The sequence below is a fragment of the Sceloporus occidentalis genome, unplaced genomic scaffold, assembly GCF_023333645.1.
Source record: "Sceloporus occidentalis isolate IW3139 unplaced genomic scaffold, rSceOcc1.0.p SCAF_4, whole genome shotgun sequence".
Classification (NCBI taxonomy): domain Eukaryota; kingdom Metazoa; phylum Chordata; class Lepidosauria; order Squamata; family Phrynosomatidae; genus Sceloporus; species Sceloporus occidentalis.
In genome coordinates this window covers 173,646,988-173,670,319 of record NW_028316984.1, presented here as the reverse complement: position 1 = coordinate 173,670,319, position 23,332 = coordinate 173,646,988, and the positions used below count along the sequence as shown (strand labels likewise).

Sequence of the window (23,332 nt, the reverse complement as noted above, 5' to 3'; positions counted from 1 at the left end):
TTCACAGATGCATTTTGCCCGGTCTACCAGTGTTTTGATTGTGCTTCTTTTTTGTCCTGGGTGATGGTTGGAGTTCTTGTGCAGGTATCTGTCTCTGTGTGTGGATTTTCTGTATACTGTGTGACCCAAACGTTGGTTCGGTTTGTGGATGACTAGGACATCCAAGAATGGCAGTGTTCCTTCCTTTTCTTTTTCCACAGTGAATTGGATGTTGGGGTGGATGTTGTTCATATGGTTCAGGAACACAGCTAGATCTTCTTCTCCATGGCTCCAAATGGTGAATATACTATATGGTATATTTTTGTGCCTTGGATTTCTTTGCTGTGCTATATTTCTTCACTGTTCTTTGTTAAAAAATAGACCCAGAGAAGAAAAACAGCTAGAGAAATTACAAGAGAGAGCAATAACTTGGGATGTTTAAAGCAAAACTGTGCTGCTGAGACCTGTGGGATATTATCGCCCCCCCCCCCTTCCAGCTGCTATCAAGCTATTGACTGGATTTTTTCACACTCAAGTGACCTTTTTCGAACTGAGGAAATGCAGCTTCAGCTTCTTCAGTCAAGAGCAATGGGGATATTCACTAGATGGTTGGATTGGTAACTGCCCAAATCACAGCTGGCATTTCCACAGGGAACATGGTAGAGAGAGCTTTCTGAAATTGTATTTCCTTTCCAGGTGATCTAATCTGAAATGAGATCACAGCTCCGCATGATAGCACTTTCCCAGCTTGGGAAGCTGATCTGAAACTTGAGAGGCTTAATTTTCCATTGAGGTGGTGTCTGGGACTCCTGGGAGTTGGAGTCAAATGACATCTAGAGGGCCACAGGTTTGCCATCTGTAATATTCATCCATGCTTTCATCTGTGGAATTCAAGGGAGAACATATATGGATTTTAACATGGTAAGACTGGCTTCTCATTAAGCAGGGGTGAGGTGTTTGCTTCAGGAGATGAAACATTGGGGGAAGGCAGACGACTGCCATTTCAACACTGTTGTGTGCCTTCAAGTTCTTTCTGGTTTATGGAGACCCTTGGTTTTCTTGGCCAGATTGGTGCAGAGGAGGTTTGCAATTGTCTTCCCCTGAGGCTAAAAGAGTATAACTTGTTCAAGGCTACCCAGTGGATTTCCATGGCTGAGCAGGGATTCAAATCCTGGTCTCCAACGATGTAGGCCAACATTTAAACCACTACACCATTTCAGCACTAGCAATCATCAAAGTCACCCTGCCCACAATGCTTGGCTTTAGAGTAAGACCTGTTAGAGCCAGAACTCAGCAGTTCTGTGGATGCTCTGTACAACTACTACTACTGTCCCAAGAGCAAGTGGTTGAATGAGTATGGGCACTGTAGTAAAAATGTGATTTCCCCAAGCTCTCCTTACAGGATAAAATGTGGTAAATTACAGGGAATATATGGGGTATAATTGCATGTCCCTTCATATAAACAAACCTCAACAGATCCACACCCATCTACATGGAAGAAAAATTAGTGAGAGGTATTATAGCCTAATTCTCTACCGACTAATCGATTGTCTATGTGTAGGAATACTTTTATTTTTATTAAGAAGAGAAAATTCCATTGTGCGAGCCTTTGTGTACAATCTGAAGTTTGTGTACAATTTAGACATAGTTTCATCATTGCAAGAGGGGATGGGTCACAATCCAGCCAGTGTTAGACACACTGAACTTCCCGATAATTTCACTTGGAAAACTGAGCATGTTTGTTAAATTTCTCAATTAAAAAGAAGATGGCTGTAACATAGGCCCTGTCCAGATGGGCCAAAAAGCACATACTGAGTACATGCTAGGGTTGCCTGGGAGCGTCCTTTTCAGATGCTCCCTAACCCTAGGACGTACTCAATATGTCAAAATGCCGGTGCCCTGTCTACATGGGCGCCGCCATTTTGATGTAACAGCCGTGTCACGTCCAAACAGCGCGGCGCGGCCATTACATACTAGTGCCGCTGAAGGACGCATGTGGCATCCTTTCAGCAGCGCCAAAAGGAGTTCCTTTCGTGGCGTGTATCGACGGCGCAGCCTTTACATGGCCACACCAGCAATACTGAAGAGAAAGGGGCCGAGCAGCCCCTTTCTCTCTCTCCCTGCCGCTGTTGGGGTGTCCTTGGGGCATGAAGCCCCAAGGACACCCCTTTCCAGGCCGCGGGGAAGTGGCGTTTTGCCGCTTCCCCGAGGCCTGGAAAAGCGGCGGATCTGAGCCTCCGGGGCTGCCGCTGTGGCAGCTCAGGCTCCAATCCGTCAGGGAAAGGGGCAGGTGCAGGCCGCCCCAAAGGGGCAGTCTGTATCCTGCCACAGTGTTCATTTTCACTCTACAAGTTATTATAATTATTTATAATCTGCCTGAAGCTAATGTAGGATACACAAGAGTGGGCAGTCTATCTGCTATTCTTTCTCTTCCTCTGTCCTCCCATCACAAGCCTGTCCTCCCACCACAACCCTGTATGTTGGTCTAGATATAATGATAGTTATCATCAATACAAAGACTCTAACTGACTCTAACAATGACTATGGTCCTTGTGGATGCTTCCAGGTCTATGATTCTATCATAATTTATTATGTCACTCTCAGTTTAAAAAAGTCTGCACAGTGTATCAAAGAGAAACAACATCAACATTAATATAAACAAGATAAAATAACACAGTTGTATACCTTCAAGTCATTTCTGACTTATGGCAACACTGAGGTGAACTTATTACGGGGTCCTCTTGGCAACATTTGTACAGAGAGCATTTGCATTTGCTTTCCTCTGAGGCTGTGAGAGTGTGACTTGCCCAAGGTCATCCAGTGGATTTCCATGGCTTAGTGGTGATTTAAACCCTTGTCCAGCCCAGCACTCTAATTGCTACATCACACTGGCTCTTTCAAACAACAGAAATTTGATTCAAACAAGTAAAGGAATTAATCAAAATGGATGACACCAAGTGAATAGCATAAACAAGGGCTAAACAAATCAAAATGATCTTTACATGCCACTGAAATAACATCAGGGTTGAAGCCTGCCAATTAAGTGTTGCTGAGGTGGGCATTGTACATTATGGTGTGATGACTATGAAGGCCCTTTTCTCAATCACCACCTTCCTAATTTCAAATGGAGGACATGCATCTATAATAACCTGGACTGAGAAATCTAAGCTTTAGTAAACTGTTGTTATGTGGGACAAATAATGGGAAGCTTGAATAGAACAGAAAACTATTTGTTAGCTACCATCTTTAGGCAGAACTTTCCCTTTTCTTCCATCTTCTATTAACAGGTCATCATGATGGATTAGACCACAGAGTAATAGGTTTTAATATCTTGGGCCTTTCCAGGCAAAAGGGTAGAATTTGTTTCCACTTTTGTGTTATGTAATGTAATCTTTTGTCCAGATCAGTGTGAGATATTGTAGAACTGCATTCTTGCTGTGGTAGTAAGAAATGTTGTACCCTGACAGATCTCATGTTTGTTCCACTTCAAAGTAGTAAACAGGCTGCTACTGTTGCAGAGAGTTTAGAAATACTGTTGTTCATTTTTTATAAATGTGTATTTAAAAATCCTAGTCTCAAACAGCTTAAGAGCATAGCTAATAAAGGTTGCAAAGCATTCATAGTCCCCCCCCCCAAAAAAAAATAAACCAAACCTCAAAACATGGCAAAAGGGAATGCATGAATCAAAGACTTAGGGAGAAAAAAGAATAGCAGGAGTAAATGCCTTATGTTGGGTCTCAACAGACAGTACTACTCAGTCTTCTCCAGAATGGAGATGTTAGCTTTCCAAAAAATAAAAATAAAAAATAAAATAAAATAACCAGGAAGTTGGGGAGAAGATACTGGGATAAACACATGGGGTCTGTATCTTTGTGTTGGCCCCGCAAAACACAGCTTCATCCACATCAAGAGTGCCAGAGTTTCAGTGTCTTTGCACATGCTACATTATATAGGCTGATGGTTGCGTTTTTGTTATTCCCAGATGCAAATCATTTTATGAATGGTTTCATGGAACTCAGTATTAGCAATTTACAGGTAATGTCTATCATTTCCCATCATTTTCTCTTGCAGAAAAAACAAGTGAGTCAGACAAAAATCCGTGTGATCTCAACTATTCTCTTCATCCTGGCTGGTTGCGTCGTTTTTGTCACTATTCCAGCAGTCAGTTTCAAATATATTGAGGAATGGTCGGCTCTGGACTCCTTTTATTTTGTAGTTGTCACTCTGACCACAGTCGGTTTTGGGGATTTTGTGGCAGGTGAGTTTTCTAAGTAAAAGAAGCCTGGTGGTATATTTGGGGGAATGGGGAGAGAATGGTGGCTACTCACATGAATTCACTGCTGTTGGGAGCATTTTGAAAGTAGAATTACACTTATTTTGAATGTATTTTGAAAGTACAGTGGACTCTTGTTATCTGCTGGGGTTACCCCCATGAATAACAAAATCTGTGTATGCTCAAGTCCCATTAAATATAGTGGCATAGCAAAATGGTGTCCCTTATATAAAATGGGAAAATCAAGGTTTGATACTTAAAATTTATACTTTTTTTGGAATATTTTCAAGACATGGCTCCATGTATAAAAAATCCATGGATAAGGAGGGCCAACTGTAGAGTAAAATAGAGTAAGTACTACTGGGTAGAATTTGTTTTGATTACCAAAAAGAATGTAACACATAGTTTGTCTACGTGGGACAAATAAATTGGTCTCGCCCCATGTCCTACAGTGACCTATCTTCATGATGCAGGGTCCAGTCCCTGATTCGAGTGTGGACTATCTTCATGACATGAGGCCAGTTTGGCACTGAATCCTCCTTATCCCTTCCTTAAACTGGATTTTAAAAATTTCCCTTTGGATTCTGAATTTGAAAGAAAATCCAGGGCTGTCTACAAATGCATCCCTACTGTGTTGCCTGGCACTGCTGTTGCTGGTGCAAGTCATTCCCGCTGAGGTCACAACAAAGTGCCCAGTGCCAATAACAAGGCTGGGTGCTGCATCGTAACCTCAGAGGGAGCTACTCACTCCAACAGCACTGGTGCCAGCTCATGAGACACAGTGGGAATCCATGTGTAGACAGCTGTCCAGTATTGCTACAGTGTGCAGACATAATGGGGGGGGGGGGGACAGAACTGGGGCATCTTAGGGCCAGAATACTGTGGGAGCAGCCCAGAATATTCTGGCTGGTGTAGACAAGCCCACAATCCAGCTAAGTGCAATGAGTGTTTCAAAGCTGGCTTCTGCCAAAGTATTCCCAGTTAAATGAGGAATCATATTTGGAATTTTTTACTTGGTCCAGGCCAAATTCCAAGGCAGATGGGATCTGTTTCTGGCACAAATGAGATAAGATGTCGGAGGGAGGCGAGAGGGTGGTGGTAGGCTGGCTCAAAACATTTGCTGCCTGAGGCAGAGAAGAATATGGTTCCAAACATATCCCAAATCAAGTCGCTTCATACTCTAAACCAGCTAGATATCACAAAATTACAAATCTCAGAATTCCATATAACTGAGTCAAGGTAGTTAAAGTAGTGTCAAACTGGATTATTTTTGCAGTATGGATACACCCCTTGTTTTACTGGCAGTAAAAACAGTGCAATCACAAGTTTCATGCATTCCAGCTCCTGGTGCACTGTACTGTCATATTTTGGTGTACTGGATGTGATATCATGCTATTTTTGGCTGCCATTTTGGCTAAGTTTTGACTCTATTTTGTTTGGGGGCTTTTAGGGAAGCATGGGGGCTTCTGGGGGGCTAGGGGAAGTAATCTCCAACATTTGCAGCCAGATTTGGATCAACTTGGTTGGTTTGGGGGCAAAGAAATTAATCTGAAAATAAGCATAATTTTAAAAAGTTGGGAGCTTTAAGAAACTTCATGGAGGCTTCAGATGCTACACTTTGCCCATCCCTGATGTAAGGCAAGACAACATGTTGGTGTTACTACTTTGGGCATCACATTTCTTACACTGTGGAATCAAGTCTGGAGCAACTGTTATATGGACCCAGATAGGGCTTCCCTTGGTTTCTGAAACCACTTGCTCTAAGCAGATTGATGAGCTGGTGTACCCTTTGCAGCCATTATTAGCAAGGTGTTGCAGCACAAGAAACTAAATACCTTAATCCTGCAGATGCTTCAGGGAGCCCTGGTGGCATAGTGGTTAAATGCTGGTACTGCAGCCACAGCGTTGTGAGTTCAATCCCAGAGGGCTCCAGGTTGACTCAGCTTTCCATCCTTTCGTAGGTGGGTAAAATGAGTACCCAGCTTGTTGGAGGCAATTGGCTAACACATTGTAAACTACTTACAGAGTGCTGGGTTCACTATGAAGTGGTATAGAAATGTAAATGCTATTGCTATTGCTAGTATGGGTGCGTAAGGCACCTGAGGGATCATGCTGCTTCTGCTCCTGATCGCAATGTCCCAATGCCTTTTAGCCATTTTCTTTCCTGACTCAAAACCCATGGTTGTCCAAGCAGGTCTTTCAAAAGACTAAAATCCCACAATAGATTGTTCAGAGGGAGGAAGTATGGCTCAATTTAAGCTACCCATGATTCCCCTCCCAAATCTTGTTGGTAAGATTGGAAGGTAATGTAGAACGGCTCTGTGGAAGAAGAGGAAATTTGTGAAAAATGAAAACAAACACCTAAGATATTAAAGAAGTTAATTTTTCACCCAGTCTATCAGCCAAAATGTGCTGCATGGTATTCACAATTGGGAAACAATGGGATCTAAACAAGACATACATGTTAATGGAATGTTTTGTATTTCATGCATAATATTTTTAAGAATGACAATTTTCTAAAATAAAAGTAACGTTTTAGGTTTCAAAGAATCTAAATGTAGTAATTTAAGAATGATCCCAAGTATAACTAATAGCCGTCTGTCCAAACAACTATAATATCCCAAAAAAGGATATCAATATTTAAAATCAAATGGGCTGCAGCTTTCAGCAGGGCAAAACCTATAAATTATGTTCTCTATCTTTAATAGAATTTTTGGCCCTGCACCTTTATCATTTTAGAAATCTTGTACTGGATGCAAAAGATGAATGAGGTGTGTGCCATAAAGAGGTTGTGTACTTGCTGAAATGAGAACACAACAGTATTAAGATGTAAATCTCTGTACCTGTCAACTACCAATAAACTAATGTCTCAGTTTAAGCTGGTGGTGAAAGAGAGAAGCCATGCAGTTTCCCCCCCAGTCGCTCTGAGAAGACAGTTTGAATCTGAGCTAAGCTGAGCTGAATACAAAGCATTTGTTAGATTAGTAACGGAAGATAATGGCAAGGAAAGACAGGTTTTGGAAGTTACCTTTTGTACTGTAATTCCCACAATACTCTAGCAAGTGTGGTCTGTGGCCTAGGGATTCTGGGAATTATAATCCAAAGGCAAGCAAGCTCCATCAGGCCTTGCCTGGAAAGAAGAAGGCACTCCACTCCCTCTCTCCACCATCATCCAGAGGGAGAGAAAGAAGAATAGCCCTCCCTCCATCCCATCTGTCATCATCTGGCCTGGGAGGGAGTGAAAAGGCAGGGCCAGCTCCATCTGGTCTGGCCTTGATTAAGAAGCAGAGCCCTCCCTCCAGTCCATCTGCCTTGGTCCAGGCCTCAGAGGGAGTGAAGAAATGCTGGACCTGATCCCCTTCCCCACCACCATTCCCTTCTCCTTTTGTGTTGTGTCTTTTTAGATTGTAAGCCTGAGGGCAGGGAACCGTCTGACTAAAAGGTTGTATGTACAGCGCTGTGTAAATTTACAGCGCTATATAAATAAAGCTTAATAATTATAAATAATAATGAGCTCGGGGGTGGTGGTGGTGGTGGGATGATTGAATTCATGCCTGTTTTGTGACTTCCAGAATGCATCTATTTAGTCACTAGTGGAAACAGAAATCTGCACAATGTCACCTATTGGTATATGATCAAGGAAGGGACTCCAGCGTTCTTGTCATCTTTGAGTGCAATCCATTATTCATCGCAGCTATAAGATCTCCATTCATTTCAGTTGGCTTGCTGAAGAATGCTGTGAGGGAAGGAAGCACAGCAAGCAAGATTAGGAAATGGCTTGTCCTGTCTGATCTTCTTCCACCATTGCAAGCATCACCTCTATTAACCTTAATGCGGAATTACACATGTGCCTAATTGAGGATGGAGCCCTAATCAGAGGGAGAGGAAGTGTGCAGTGCAGGGACGTAGCCAGGATTTTGGGAAGGGGGGGGTCCAGACTAAGTGCCACCATTACAGTGGGGCTTGGGCGTGGCGGTGCGGTGGCATGCACCATTCATTGTATCTAACGGAAGGGGGCAGACCCCACAGACACACACCCCCGGCTACATCCCTGTACAGTGGATGAGATCCTACATTCCCACTTTTTCAAATGTTTTTAAAATGTCTCACCTTTCTTTCCTCCTCCCACTTTCCCCCTTTGTCCCCAGCTTACTTCAGTCGCTGCAAATTGATTTCAAACTGGTAGAGGAGAAGTGGAGGTGAAATTCTGCCCTTCCCAGTTGACTCTGGGAAAAGCAAACTGCTACAGACACTTCTAGCTTATGTGTTCTTCCCCATTTATAATGTTTGTTGTTTTGACCACACTGTGTTGTTGCTTGACCACATATTTCCCAGTTTTCAGCTGTGAAATGTTGGAGGGTATGGTGCATAGTATTGTACTGTTAAAATGCATTATAAGTTAGACAAAAACAATAAACAATGTAAAGGATTTGCAGGATGCTAATGGCCAACACTACTGTGGTGCTCACATCATGACTTGATGGACTAAGCCATTTTCTTGTTTTTAATGTGTATGCTTTTAAATTGCTTCAGGCCTAAGCATACTTGCTAGAAAATAAAGGCCCCAGTGAAACTAAAAGCCAGGAATCATTTACTGTATGGTATGTTTTCCCAGAGGAACTGCTACAACTATTCTCAAGACTTGCCTTCCTCTGAACTTTATGAACTGGTCACTGAACAGATTAAGAGATTTATTGATGAGGAATCAGTCATAATTTGTATGATACTAGATGGATTTAGGTGACCTGTCACCAGTCCAGTTATACGTTTATCACTGCATAAAATCCAGTTGGTCTACTGGTGCCTCCTCCTGCGAGCGGAACAGATTCCCCTTTTGCCTTCACCCCACATCTCTCCTAAGGGACCAGGTTTGGGTGTGTGCAAGAGGAGATGGAAGGAGAATACAAGAAATACAAGATTAGTTCATCATGTAGACATATTCCTATTGGCAGCTATTTGTCTTTGGGAAAAAGTGTCAAAACCTTTCTACCCCTCATGGGCTACATGATAAGGTAAGGATGTTGTCAACTTTGCTTGTTCCCAAAGTAACAGATGAGTATCAAGCTAATACTCCCCTGCCTCTCTTCCCAGTTGAAACAAGAGTAGAGTAAAGCCCAGTGTTATGTACAATTCCTGTTCTGTATACCTTCCCATTTGGAACGGGGAGGGAATTGCAGAAGAGGGAGGTGCTGCTTCCTGGATTAGACTCACAGTCCAAAGGTTACATTTCCGTAAGTGTTAAGCAAGTTCTAAAAAGCATAGATATCCTCTCCTGTCATTTATTTGAGAACTTGAAAGCATCAGGCTATCAAGTGCTGATGCTAAGTGGTTTGTTCAAATCTACCCATTTAGTTATAAAGACAGTCTTGGGCTGTTGCCACACTGCAGAATTAATGCAGTTTGATATTGCTTTCACTGCCATGGCTCCATCCTATGGAATCCTGGGATTTATAGTTTGTTGTGGCATCAGAACACTCTGACAGAAAAGGCTAAATGTTTCACAAAACTACAGATGCTAGAATTCCATAGCATTGAGCTATGGCAGTTAAAGCACTGTCAAACTGCATTAATTCTGCAGAGTGGATGCAGCCTGTTATCTGGGCACTCTGAGCGGTGATTCACATGCACATCCCATTGTGCCACATGCTGGCAGTGGCAGCAGCACAGGTCACCCTCTCTGAAGCTGAAAACAAGGCATCCAGCATTTATCATCTGGTTGGACCCCTCATTCTGACCTCAGAGGGAGTGACTTGCATCAACTCTGGCAGGCAGCACAGCAGGATGTGTTGTAAACAGCTGCCCGATATTCCTCTGGAGAGCTTTGGATTTTTTGGGAAGATCTGGAGCAAAATGGGATTTTTAAAAATCCATTTTAAGGTTGGTATAACACACGTTCAGTGCTGAACTGGCCATATGTTGTCAGGACAGCTTGCACCAGAATAGGGGATTGGGCCCTGCATCATCTGGACTGATCACTTTGAGAATGGAGAGAGGATATGTTATTTGGCCCATGAAGATATGGCCTGGGTCTCCCTTGGAAAAGCTATTGGTAAAAATGTAGATGACAAAGTACCGCAAAGGGTTCAATCAGTAGGCAAAGACTGCTGATTTACACAAGTCTTTTGTGTTTATTAATCTGGAAAATGCAATTGTACTGCTGATAAATATGATGGTGGCTGGAAGAAAGGCAAAGGATTAAATTGAACAGGAAGTGGATGGAATTACTGCCCTTTTACTGCCTGCTTTGTCTGTGCAGCAGATCATCTTTTTCTTCTTTATGGTGAGTTTTCCACTGGGACATGTGTGATGAGAACAACCTCCCTGCATCATAGCAGCAAGAGCACCACCACTTGCCCTTTCTTGTATGTTGAAAGCCATAAAGCTATATAGCAACCCATAGTGTGTGTTGAGAGACGTTTGAAATCAGAAATGATATTTGGGTCTCTGCCAATATTTTATGCTTCAGTTTTTATATGTGTCTTCAATCATTGTAAGCACATTCCTGCATAGGCTACACAAAATGCACTTTAGGGCTTCATTGCAGTGTATCAGATTGCTAACAGCCTGTAAAAATGCAAAAGCTCAGAGGGTGATGGAGAACTAGGGGAAAAACTGAACCATGGCAGCATACTAAAAAAAATATATGAGTATTTGCTGCAGCCATTTCTAAAGAAACTGCATTAACAGCATTATCCTAGTTGTGTCTATTCAGAAGTCCCAGTGAGACTTATCCCAGATACATGTATATAATCCTGTATACACTTATTTGGGGATAATACCCATTTAACTCAATGGAATTGACCTCTGAGCAGACATGGACAGGATTTTGCTTTGGTTGGTGTTCTCAAAAAATAAACATGCATGCACATGCATGAGATACAAACAGGCAGCTTGGAAAGGGGAGATTTTAATTTGTTGTATTGGTTGTTAATCAAGCTTTAAATTTAATGGTCATAGGAAAAAATATGTGATGAAATATAGATCCAGTATTTGCATTTCTGAACTGTCAACATGAAGAGGGGGCCTTGTGTGATTGCGTCTTGTATGCTTTGCAATACAGTTGCTTTCCTGATATACTTTAGTAGTAAGAATTTTGCCTTTTTCCTGCTTTTCAAAAACCAAAATATCTGCTATGATGGATGGGACTGATGAGAATTTAGTCCAACAACATTTGGAAGACCAGAGGTTCCCTACTCCTCTGCTAAAGCATAGTGAAAAAAATATTTGTTTAGATGAACAAGCAAATGAACAAGTCTGCTATGGCTGCAAAAAAGAAAACAAGTAACTAGAGTTAATTTTATACTCAGATAGTTTTTCCATATGTTGGCTCTTTCATTAATCAGAATGGAGACTGCAGTCAAGAAATCAGAAGAAGACTAGTACACGGAAAGCAGCTGTAAAGGAACCAGACAAGATGTAAAGTTATCTAATATCAAAGTCAGAGTTGTCAATGCCATTCTATTTCCCATTTCTATATATGGTTGTGAAAGTTGGTCAGTGAAGAAACCTGACAGGAAGAAAATCAACTCGTTTGAAATGTGGTGCTGGAGACGAGTTCTGTGTATATTGTTTACTGCTAAAAAGACAAATCAGTGCGACCTACAGCATGAGAAGACATGATTCAGTAGAAAAGACAATAATGCTTGGTAAAGTAGAAAACAGTAGAAAAACAGGATGACTACATTACAGATAAATCAAGGCCCTCTCTATCCACAGATTTTTTTATCCATGGATTCAAGCATCCACAACTTGAAAATATTCAACATACACACACACATTCCAAAAAGCAAACCTTGATTTTGCCATTTTATATAAGCAACACCATTTTACTATGCTATTGTATTTAATGGAACTTCGGCATCTACGGATTTTGATATCCCCACAGGGTCCTAGAACCAAATCCAGAGGATACCAAGGGCCCACTGTAGTACAAATTTACTAAGGGTGACACACACCACCATTTTTTTTTTTTTTTTTTGTGATGGGAGAGTGGACTGTAGACATAGAAATGATGTAGTGTGCTTGCACCTTGAAATGTGTCTGTATCTAAATAATTCCTGAATATGTATCAAACATTATTGCCTTGGGTTTTTTCTCCTCTTCTTCCACAGGAGGAAATGCTGAAATCCCTTACCGAGAGTGGTATAAGCCCTTGGTGTGGTTCTGGATCCTCGTAGGCCTTGCCTATTTTGCTGCTGTCCTCAGCATGATTGGAGATTGGTTACGGGTTCTTTCAAAGAAGACTAAAGAAGAGGTAACTAGTGATAAATGACTGATTTAACAGGTTTTTCTGTGAAAAAATTGTTGTTAATACTGGTTTGGGTTATGCTTGTTTCTTTGTCTCATTCATTTAGTAGAGGGATGAGAAACACATCACCATGCTGATGAAATTGAGCAGCAAATTGTGATACTGAATTTTATTGTTGTTTTTCTATGTCTTCAAGTCCTTTCTGACCTATGGTAACTCTCAGGAGAACCTAACACAGAGTTTTCTTGCCAAAATTTGTTTAGAGCGGGGTTTGCCTTTGTCTTCCTCTGAAGTTGAGAGAGTGTGGCTTGCTCAGGGTCAACCGGTGGGTTTCTGTGGCTGAGTGAGGGTTCAAACTCTGTTGTCTAGAGTCATAGTCCAGCGATCGAACTACTACACCATACTGCCATCAAATCAAGGCATGGAGCTTTGAGATATCTCCATGAAGCCTGTGGGCTACATCTTGTCTCCCCCCATTGATTTAGAAAATGCATAGCCCATGCCACTGCTAAAAGCAATTCTCAGAATGGCTCATAACAAATTTAAAGGTAATTTAAATGTAAGATACATGTCATCAATAAAACAAAGGCTCCCCTTTGTAGACTGAAACAACATTAAAACACATCCAAATTAGCAGTACAAAACTGAAGTTGGAAGACTGAGAGCCAGACTAAGATCTGGAGAAGATAATGTAAGACAGGTGAAAAGTTAAGATGAAAATAGCAATAGCATAATGGTTTGAGTGTTGGACTATTACTCTGGAGACTAGGGTTTGATTCCCAGCTCATCCATGAAACCCACTGGGTGACCTTGGGCAAGTCACATGCTCTCAGCCTCAGGGGAGGCAATGGCAAATCTCCTTTGAACAAATCTTGCCAAGAAGACCCCATGATAGGTTCACCTTAAGGATGCCATAAGTCAGAAATGACTTGAAGGTACAGAACACATACAGAGCAATGACCCAGCCCTCCAGAGAAAATTCTGAAGTTTAGGAACAATCACAAAAAGGCTCCCTCACACTTTTTAAGCAGTCTGGCCCTAGTCAAGTTGGGATACAGGGAACTTCATCACTGAATCTACTTAAATTGCTTTTGAGTCGTCTGTCTGGAGGCACTTAGTAAAGCTGTAGTATTGATCCTATGAGGTGAAAGAATGAACCAAGAATTGACTGAATCTTAGTGCACTATGATGATCAAAGCATTTATCATTGTTTTCAAAAAGAAAGGTCCATGTATGTTTTCAGGACTGTTTCCAGGAAATCCATTTTATGGAACAAATAAATACTCTGCTCCCAAGAATCTCAATGTATAACTGAAGACTGCTGCATAAGCAGATTTACTTCTCCTGCTATGTCCATTCATTCTTATTCTGCCAGTTATTTTTTAAATCAGGTACCCTACATAAAAATAGTCCTTATGCTTAGGATTATGCTGTCATTGTACATTAGAGCTTTGTAATAACAATGGGTTCCATAGGGAGGTCCTATGCTTTTTATAGCCATGGAGAAAGGAGGCAGTTTGCTCATATGGTTTTTCTTTTGGCTTTAAATGCATTACTTTAAATTATATTAATGGAAGTCAGGAAGTAGACAAAAAACTGGGTGAGTGTAGCTTTTTTAATTGACCTACAACTGTGGGAGTTCCTTTTTAAAGAACAACAACACATGATTGCTTCTTTAATTGTTATTATTGGTAATTATCCTGACCTTTCCTCAGCTTTCTCTCTCTTTTCAACTTTTATATACTTCTCCCACCTAAGGTTGGTGAAATAAAAGCCCATGCAGCTGAATGGAAAGCCAATGTGACTGCAGAGTTCAGGGAAACCCGGCGGCGGCTGAGTGTGGAGATCCATGACAAGCTCCAAAGGGCGGCTACCATCCGGAGCATGGAGCGCCGGCGCCTTGGGCTGGACCAGAGAGCCCACTCGTTGGACATGCTCTCCCCAGAGAAGCGCTGCGTCTTTGCTGCCTTGGACAGTGGCCACTTCAAGGCTTCATCTCAGGAAAGCATTAACAACAAACCGAACAACTTGCGCCTTAAAGGTTCGGAGCAGTTGAGCAAGCATGGCCAGGGGGCATCGGAGGATAACATCATCAACAAATTTGGCTCTTCATCCAAGCTGACCAAGAGGAAAAACAAAGACCTTAAAAAGAGCATCCCGGAAGATGTGCGGAAAATATATGAGACGTTTAGGAACTACTCCTTGGATGAAGAGAAGAAAGAGGAGGATTCTGAGAAAGTGTGTCATTCGGACCACTCTAGTACTGCTGTCCTTACCGACTGTATTGAGCAACACTTGGGTTTGGAGAACGGAATGATCCCCAGTGAAACCAAAGAAAGGGAACATGAAAACAAATCATTACTTGAAGACAGGAATTAAATGTAAAAACTCTCTTTGACTGTCTAAAGAACCAATGTTAGTCTTTTATACATGTACATGATATATAGATAGCTAGGTAGATATATGTATCAAGACATGTGCCTTATACAAACTCCAAATTCAGTCTGAATTACATAGCATCCTAGAATATTTCACTGTGCCATAATGACCGAAGCTTGCTCTGCCAAAAGAAATCACAGATAAAACCCTGGAGAATGGCATCTAAGGGTGGAATACTGACAACATCGTCCTACATATTTGCTTACCATGGGAAACCTCAAAGTGCCATGGTAATACAGCTGAGAAGGTGAACAGCAGTGGCAGGAATGTATGAGAGCAAAGACGTCTTAGAAGAGCATTTGGGGTCGTGAGGAAAGGAGGCCTCCATGTGTCTTTGCAATGAATCACAAGTTCCTGCTCTCCCTTTTAAATAAAAAATGCAAAATTATGGGGTGAACGTCAGTAAGGCAGTTTTTACAGTTCAACATAGGATCCAAATATTATTTAATATTGTATTAAAACAAATAAACAATTGAATTAGCTTTCAGTAATCAAAAAACATAAGAATATTATGTTCGCATATGAGGAAGCTACTGATGCCACTGAAACAGTGATGAAAATAGAGCAGGATGCTTTTTACAGGGGAAAGAAAAGAAAATCCACAAAAACAATACATTGTGAATACGTACTTATCATAACAAATGAAAAAAAAAATTAAAAATAGGGGGAAAAGAAAACGAAAACACTTTTCCCTTGGAAGAACTAAATAATCCGGAGGGGGGGGGGACTTCAGAACTTTAAAAGCTGCTTATTTTTTAAGGGAGGGGAAAATATCATAATCTTGTGCTTGGTTCCATAAACAGTGAGCCACTTTCCTTTTTATAAATTTTGCGTTCACACTTTGTATCACTGAAGAGTTTCAGTTTTAAAGCTGTAATTTTATGAAGGTAGAAAACAAAGCATTTGCATGTTGTCAAACATTTGCTATTCTCTGTAGCAAAATTTGAATTCTTAAAAAAGAGAGAGAGAAAGAAAGAGCTAGAGAGAGATAAGTGCATATACAATGTAAAGTCAAAAGAGCAGGGTAACCTTCAAACTCAGGGCTCTGTGTCTCTGTTGGCAGTTAGGGTTAAAGTAGGAAAGAAAATTCCCCTCAAAATTCCAGAAAGGTGGTTATGATAAAATATGATGAAATGTTTTAAATGCATATAGCTTTAAGTGCCATTAATAACATCATAATTGTGCAACTGTCTAATCACATATTTTGGCAAATATGCTCCTTTAAAGTTTTACATTTCTTTCCCACTCACTTTAGTCTTCCTTCCTTCCCTCCAACCCTCCCTTCTTCTCACTCTCCTTCCTTCCTTCCTTCCTTCCTTCCTTCCTTCCTTCCTTGCTTCCTTTCATTCCTATCTTCCTTCCATAGAAGCTAAGAAATATTTTTCTTTTTCTCAAACCAAATGACAAATGGACAAGGGAAAAACACCCTCATGTTTTATATTCATTGTTGTATACTTGCTGTGTGGACATAGAAAGCACAAATGGCTTCAGACTTGAAAATGAATGTTAAATGAAGAGGTTAAGAGAAAATGAATGGGAGTTACATACAGTGCTGGACTCTTGTGTACATTTGTATGTTTAAGAAAGAGTATGGTGCATTGCTGGTGCTCATTTAAAAGCCAAACATACTTCGAATACATGTTGAAGCTCACATAAGTTCAAACAATCCTTCGGATATCATTCAGAGGACATCCTTTAAGCACTGTAATCCATTTGCCCCAGGCTGTTCAAAATTGACCAAACCTGTTGCAACACTTTACATTCTCTTACTTTCATAAGTTTAGCCAAGCATAATTTATCAAGTTAATACCACCAAGAATAGTTTGTGTGATCTCATCTTGAAATCACAGGGCCCTTTTACATGATGGAATATAGCACTATGATTCTATTCTAACTAATATGGTTCCATCCTGTGGAATCCAGGGATTTGTGGTGTTTAACGCTTCTCAGACAGACAGCTATAGTTCTTTGCCAGACAACATGACCCAGGATTCCAAAGCATGCAGCCATAGCATTTAACCTGGAATCATAGTGCTGTAATTCTGTAATGTGAAAGGGGTCTGGTTAAGACAGTTAAAGGTAGCAAGTGTGCAACATGATTAACTTTGACCTCACACTCTGCCCCCAGTAGTTTGGATGTAGGAAAACTCCAGTATATGACTTTGAGAAGTGATTGATGTGGATTTTTATTTGTCTGTGAGGCCCTTGCTAAGGCAACTGTGATCTTGAACCAGTGACTTTTCCTTCTCTCTATCCTCAATGTATGGGGTGAGGGATTTCAGTTTGTGCAGTAAAAAGCAAGTCTGGTCTCCTCTCAAATGTAATTGTTTACTGTGTTACACAGAATGTAATGGTAGTAACTAAGAATCAAGCCCTCCTCCTCATGTCTGTAAAATCCTGCCTATAATATGCAAATTCTTAAACTGTTTGTTGGTCACATTAAGATGGAACTGAAAGTGTGGCTTGCCCAGTGTGTTTGCATGGCTGAATGGGGATTTGTAGCCCAATACTCAAACCACTAAACCACCAGCGGTTCCCACCCTGTCCTCTGTGGAGCCCTTAGGGCTCCGTGAATCAAAAAGGTTGGGAACCCCTGCACTAAACCATGCTGGCTCTTGTGGTGTACTGTTTCTTATTCTGTATTACAAGTAAGGTCTGGCTTCTTATCAGTGGGTCATTAAGTACCTTGCTATTAATTGTTTGGAGATGAGCCACTATATAAATGACAAAAATAACTGCAGCCTCTTGGATGAATTTGGAGACGTAAACTGTTGAAATTTGGTGGGGATAAAATGATCAGAAATGCAAATCAACATGGACACATCTATTCAAGTAAAGAGTTGGAGAACTCAAGATTAATATGAATGAAGATCACAATGCTGTTTATGTTTAATATGAAGTAAATCTCACTTGGTTCCATGGGCTTTCTTCACAGGAAATGGGTTTAGGATTGTAAAGAAAGCAAAACCTGGGGAGGACACAATAGAATCCACAGAAGAAATGGAAGATACAGCTCAAGGTGCTCTACTGATGGAGGTTTAATTAGTTTAAAAACAGGGCCCAGATGTTTATTCATCAATAAGACATACTGAGTTCAATGGAACTTATTCTCAAGGAGACGGGTATAGACTTGCAGCCTAGGTCTGTTATCTAACAGATATCTCTCTGGAAGTGTGTTCCATTCAATACAGTGGGACTCAGGGTGCATCTACACTGCAGAAACAATGCAATTTAACTGCCATGGCTCCGTCCTGTAGAATCTTGGGATCTGGAGTTTTGTGAGACACCAGCATTCTTTGGCAAAGAAGGTTAAAGATATCATACAACTGCAAATCTCAGGATAAGATGGATAAAACTGCTACAGCACTCAAAGTGGTGTCAAACTGCATTATTTCTACAAAGCAGATGCATCCTCATTAAGCATGCATAAGACTATGCTGTTTTGGGGTGGTTTTTTGTCCTGTTTAAAATTATAATGAATCCAATTGTTAGTTCTAACTAGAATAGACTCACTGAATCAATGGAACTTACCTAAGTGCTGACTGTGCAAGTTCCTTTTGATCAAATGGATCTTCCCCTGTTGGGACTAACAACTAGATTATGAGCATAGCCTGCAATATCTTCTTGGAAACAAGTCCTATTGGATTTAAAGGGACTTTTTGAAGGAATAGTGCCACACTTCAGCATTTTTCTATGTTCATTTTATTTCTCCATGACATGTCCTTTCTTGCTCTCCTGTCTCATGCAATGTAATGGTGATGTGAATAGATACTCCAACATAGTTGTGGAGATAACTCATTTATCCTTTCCTTCTATGTGATATATCTGAATGAAAGTTACTCTGCCTGCCTCCTGATTTTGTGTGGGGAAGAAGTTTGCACTTCCAGCTTCTCTCCCATTCCAATGGCAGCACTCATCAAGGAGGCCCTTTCTCACAATACATTTAATTACAGTTGTCCCTCTGTATCCACAAATTCAAGCATCCATGGCTTGAAAATATTCAAAATCTATAAATTCCTAAAAGCAAACATTGATTTTGCCATTTTAGATAAGGCACACCATTTTACTATGTAACTATATTTAGTGAAACTTAAACTTCCATGGACTTTGGTACACACAGAAGGTCCTAGAACCAAACCCCAACAGATACCAAGGTCCCACTGTACATAATGAGCTATCTTGGAAATGGGACCCACATCTAAAGCTGAAATTCACACATCTCATATACACCTTATACAACTGGTCCTCCATATCCATGGATTCAAACATCCATGGCTTGAAAATATTCAACAAAAAAAAATTCCCCAAAGCAAACCTTGATTTCGCCATTTTATATACGGGACACCATTTTACTATCCCATTGTATTTCATGGATGCCCAGCAGATACCAATAACCTACTGTAATTAATTAATAACATTTATTATATACCCCACTCCTCAGCCACAAAACCTCTCACAAATTGATGGTCCCCTGGCCTCAGGCTCACAATCTGAACAAGACACACCTTACAAGGAAAAGGGAATAGTAGTGGGAGAGGGAATTAAGTCCAGCAGATACTGCCAGTTATTCTCTCCCTCCATGTCAAGGGCAGTGGCTGTTGGGATGGCAGGAGAGCCTTTCATCTGCCTTTTAGCCTAAGCATGGCGCAACTGTATCTCCAGGGGTAATGCAGGGACCCCACTGTTCCAGGGGACTTGCCATAGTTGCAGGTTCACCTCCCAAAAGGTAAGCATGTGCCAATTTTTGTCATATCACATTTTGGGGGGTTTCTGTCATATATGATATGATCTTTCTTCACTAGAGTTACCAAATAACGGCTGGCATTCTGTATTCCAGTTATGGATTTGTAACTTGGGATCTTATCACACTAGGCGAATCCTGCTCAGAAACAGGTTTTAAAAGTAGAAAAAATGCGAGAGCTTTTTTCAGATGACATTTTCCCCAAACAGAAATAATGTGGAAATAAAGCAAATGGAAAATGGACAAAAATGATACCTTTTTACTTTCGAGAACTTCCTGATAGTAAAAAAAGTGTCGTTTTTGTCCACTTTCCGTTCACTTTATTTATACGTTATTTTTGTTTGGCAGAAACGCATATGAAAATCATTGCACATTTACGGGTTTTTTCTACTCCTAAAATCCCGTTTCTGAGCTGGATTTGCCTAGTGTGAAAAGCCTCTTAGAGTCATGGACCCATAACTGCTCTGTATGTAGTAATGCTATGGAGTCATGATTGTGGCACTGTTCTCATGATCATAAGCCTCCCTGCACTTTACCAGGTAGTATCTGCACTGAGAGGCGGAGGGCTGTCATAATCAGAAGTAGGATCTGGTCACAATTCCTTGTTGTAGACTTAGTCACTTGTGGGAAGGTGGTGGAAACATCATCCTCTTGTGCCTCAATCATCAGCTGAATGTTCCTCCATTTCTCAGTGCAGCTGCTAGTCCGTTTGGGGAGGATTGCGCCAAGGGATGCTACATAGGAAATTGTCACACAAGCCTCAAAAGTGGAATTAAAGCAGAATAGACACGTCTGTGGTTGAATCTTATCAGATGATGCCATGAGTGATCTGTAGTTGATCTGTCTTCCATCTGTGAATTTTGCATACTTTTTTATCGATGGGTTTCCCCTTTTAATTGCTGCCAATATTGCTGCTGTAGCATTAGATTGGGTGTGATAATATCTGGGTTACAGTCCTGGCATTGGGCAGTCATGTTGTATCAGTTTCTTCTTCTTCCTCACTCTCACTGCCCCCACTATTCCCAAGCAGCCGGTTTTCTACATTCTTCTTCCCCTCAATCACATTGCCACAATGCTTAAATAGTTTTAAAAAGAGGGGGAAAACATAACAATAGGCATGCTAATAAAACAAATATGGCAGAGAGGTGTAGTTAAGGAGCATGCTGGGAAAGAGAATCCCAGACTGGCAGTGGTTGTTACAGTGATTGTAGACACATGTAATAGGGGCTGCTGCATGTACGTATGCATTTTATTTCATTAACGCAATGGGGCCTGTGTGATCATCTCCATAGTTATGCTTGCTTAACTAAGTAGGTGGTATGTATTGAGATCTTGTAGCACCTTTGAGACTAACTGAAAGAAAGAAGTTGACTTAAGTCTACTTCCTCATGCTGCCAACTTCTTTCTTTAGTTAGTCTCAAATGTGCTACAAGATCTCTCTACATATTGATTCTACAGACTAATATGGGATACAATTATTATTATTATTATTATTATTATTATTATTATTATTATTTCTTTAAGTAGGTGGTGTAGAATATGGGCCACTGTATCCAGAAAAGCATAAAAGTGAGACAGGGCCACTGTTTCAGCATTATAAAAGCTGGGTGGTAGGCTCTGAGTGGAAGGTGAAGAATGGAAAGCCTAGTCATATTCAAGTATTTTAAAAACTGGAGGAAGTAATCCCATGAGCCAGAGTAAGGCTGCACTCAGTAGCCCCCACCCTTAGTATGGCATTACTACATTGTTCCATTCCCACACAGCCACCCACACTTAAACTGCCTTTGTGTGCATTGATCTACACATGGAGAGATGCTTTCATATGGTGCCACACATTGACTGTACAGGAATTCTCAACCATGTGGAAGTCTCTATCAATATAGTGGTATATATGAAAGCCTTTCTGCTGCAGATATTTGCTGTCTTACCTTAAAACAAAGATTAAAAAACAGTGGTGATGTGTGTGTCTTCAAGTCATTTCCATCTTATGGCAACCCTAGGGCAAATCTTTCAGGGGGTTTTCTTGGCAAGTTTCTTCAGGGGGGGTTAATATTGCCATCCTCTGAGGCTGAGAGACTGTGGCTTGTCCAATGTCATCCAGTGGGTTTCCATGGCTGAGCAAGAATTCAAACCCTGGTCGAATACCCAAATCACTATACCATGTTGGTTCCTGGTACAACACCATAACACCTTCTTTTTTTTGTTAAAAATTCATTTCCAAAGGATTGCTGGAAAAGATGCATTTTATGTTAACAACACTTTTTTGAACAAAGAAAAAGCATTGGCTTTAGTTTATAAATTCTTTATGATGTTAGAAACAAGGTCAATAGCATGGGTACTTTTTACAAGTAACTTTCCAAGCTTCATTTCTGTATGACGCTAAGGGTGTGTATGTGTTTTAAAGAGAAAGCTTACTAGATACATTAAAAACACACTGACATTTCCAGCTGCACTCCTTCACAGAACTGGATTACCCATGGATCACCAGGATCATAAGGTAACTTCAAAAGGTCATTGAATGGCAGAAGAAAACAGGTAAATTCATCCTGTCTTGCAAACTGAATTTCAGAGAGTGATGCTGATTGAGGTGTGCTTTGCCACAATTTCCTATTGCTTCCATAAGGATTGGACCAACATCATCTGTCACTGCAAGGAGAGATGGAGTGGAAGAAACAGCCATCAATAATGCAGCAGATTTCATGTACAGGATTTAACTTGATCCGATTTGTTACTCCAAGCACCCATCAATATTCTACCTGGCTCTCTAACTCAGACTGCTGAAGGAGGTTTATTCTGGCAAATGATTTATTATCCCTACCACCACCACTACCACCACTCTTTCTTGGTGCTTATTTGAAGACTTTAATTAGATTATCTCACTGTGACAGAATACACTCATTATGGTGTGCATTCTATTCAGTGTTAGAAGGTAAATAAATGATTCTGTTAGAAAATGATATCATATGCTTATCGTGAGTCTGATCTATCTCTGGGGTGCCTGCTTTAAGTAACAGTAACTTTTGGTTCCAAGATGACCTCTTTCCTGGACTTACTTTCTGAGATGCTCCAGTCAGCTTGGAAAAAGTCAGTTGTGCTTGGGTGGAAGAAAAAGTAGTGCTGCAAGAACACTGGGGCTACCTCTGCACTGCAGAAATAATCCAAGTGGACACCAATTTCACTGCCATGGCTCAATGCTATGGAATTCTGGGAATTGTAGTTTGTTATGACACTAGAGCTCTCTGACAGAGAGGATTAAATATCTCACAAAACTACAGTTCCCAGAATTCCCTGGCCTTGAGCCATGGCAGTTAAAGTGGTGTCATCCTGGATTATTTCTGCAGTTTGGATGTAGCCTGGGAGAACATTACTAATGCCCTGTACACACTGGCCATTAAGGCTGGCATAGGAGTGGAGTTGGGGTGTAGCGTCCTCATGACACATGCCCCGACTCTGCCCTTGGGTACTGTGATGCTGCGTGGCACTCCACACGGCGCACGGCACTGCTGCGCTCCTCTGGCTCTGCATCCCTATGATGCAGTGCTGAAGGAGCGCTGTATAGCCGAGGCACAGCGGCTATCATGCCCTTTCCAGGGTGCAAAAAAGGAGTTGCTTTTTGTGGCTCATTTTCATGCCCTGGAAAGACCGGATTGGG

At 41.1% G+C, this 23,332-nt stretch overlaps 1 protein-coding gene across 1 annotated transcript in view; it reads left to right on the top strand.

The window, feature by feature from the left end:
- KCNK10 (potassium two pore domain channel subfamily K member 10) overlaps positions 1 to 17,973 on the top strand; it is a 104,907-nt gene extending 86,934 nt beyond the window's left edge. Inside the window, exons 5-7 of the mRNA XM_089522351.1 lie at positions 4,051 to 4,237; positions 12,364 to 12,506; positions 14,259 to 17,973. Of these exons, the coding sequence (XP_089378477.1) occupies positions 4,051 to 4,237; positions 12,364 to 12,506; positions 14,259 to 14,879 (951 nt within the window). The 3' untranslated portion in view covers positions 14,880 to 17,973. The remainder of the gene's footprint in view (positions 1 to 4,050; positions 4,238 to 12,363; positions 12,507 to 14,258) is intronic.
- The last annotated feature ends 5,359 nt before the right edge of the window (positions 17,974 to 23,332 follow it).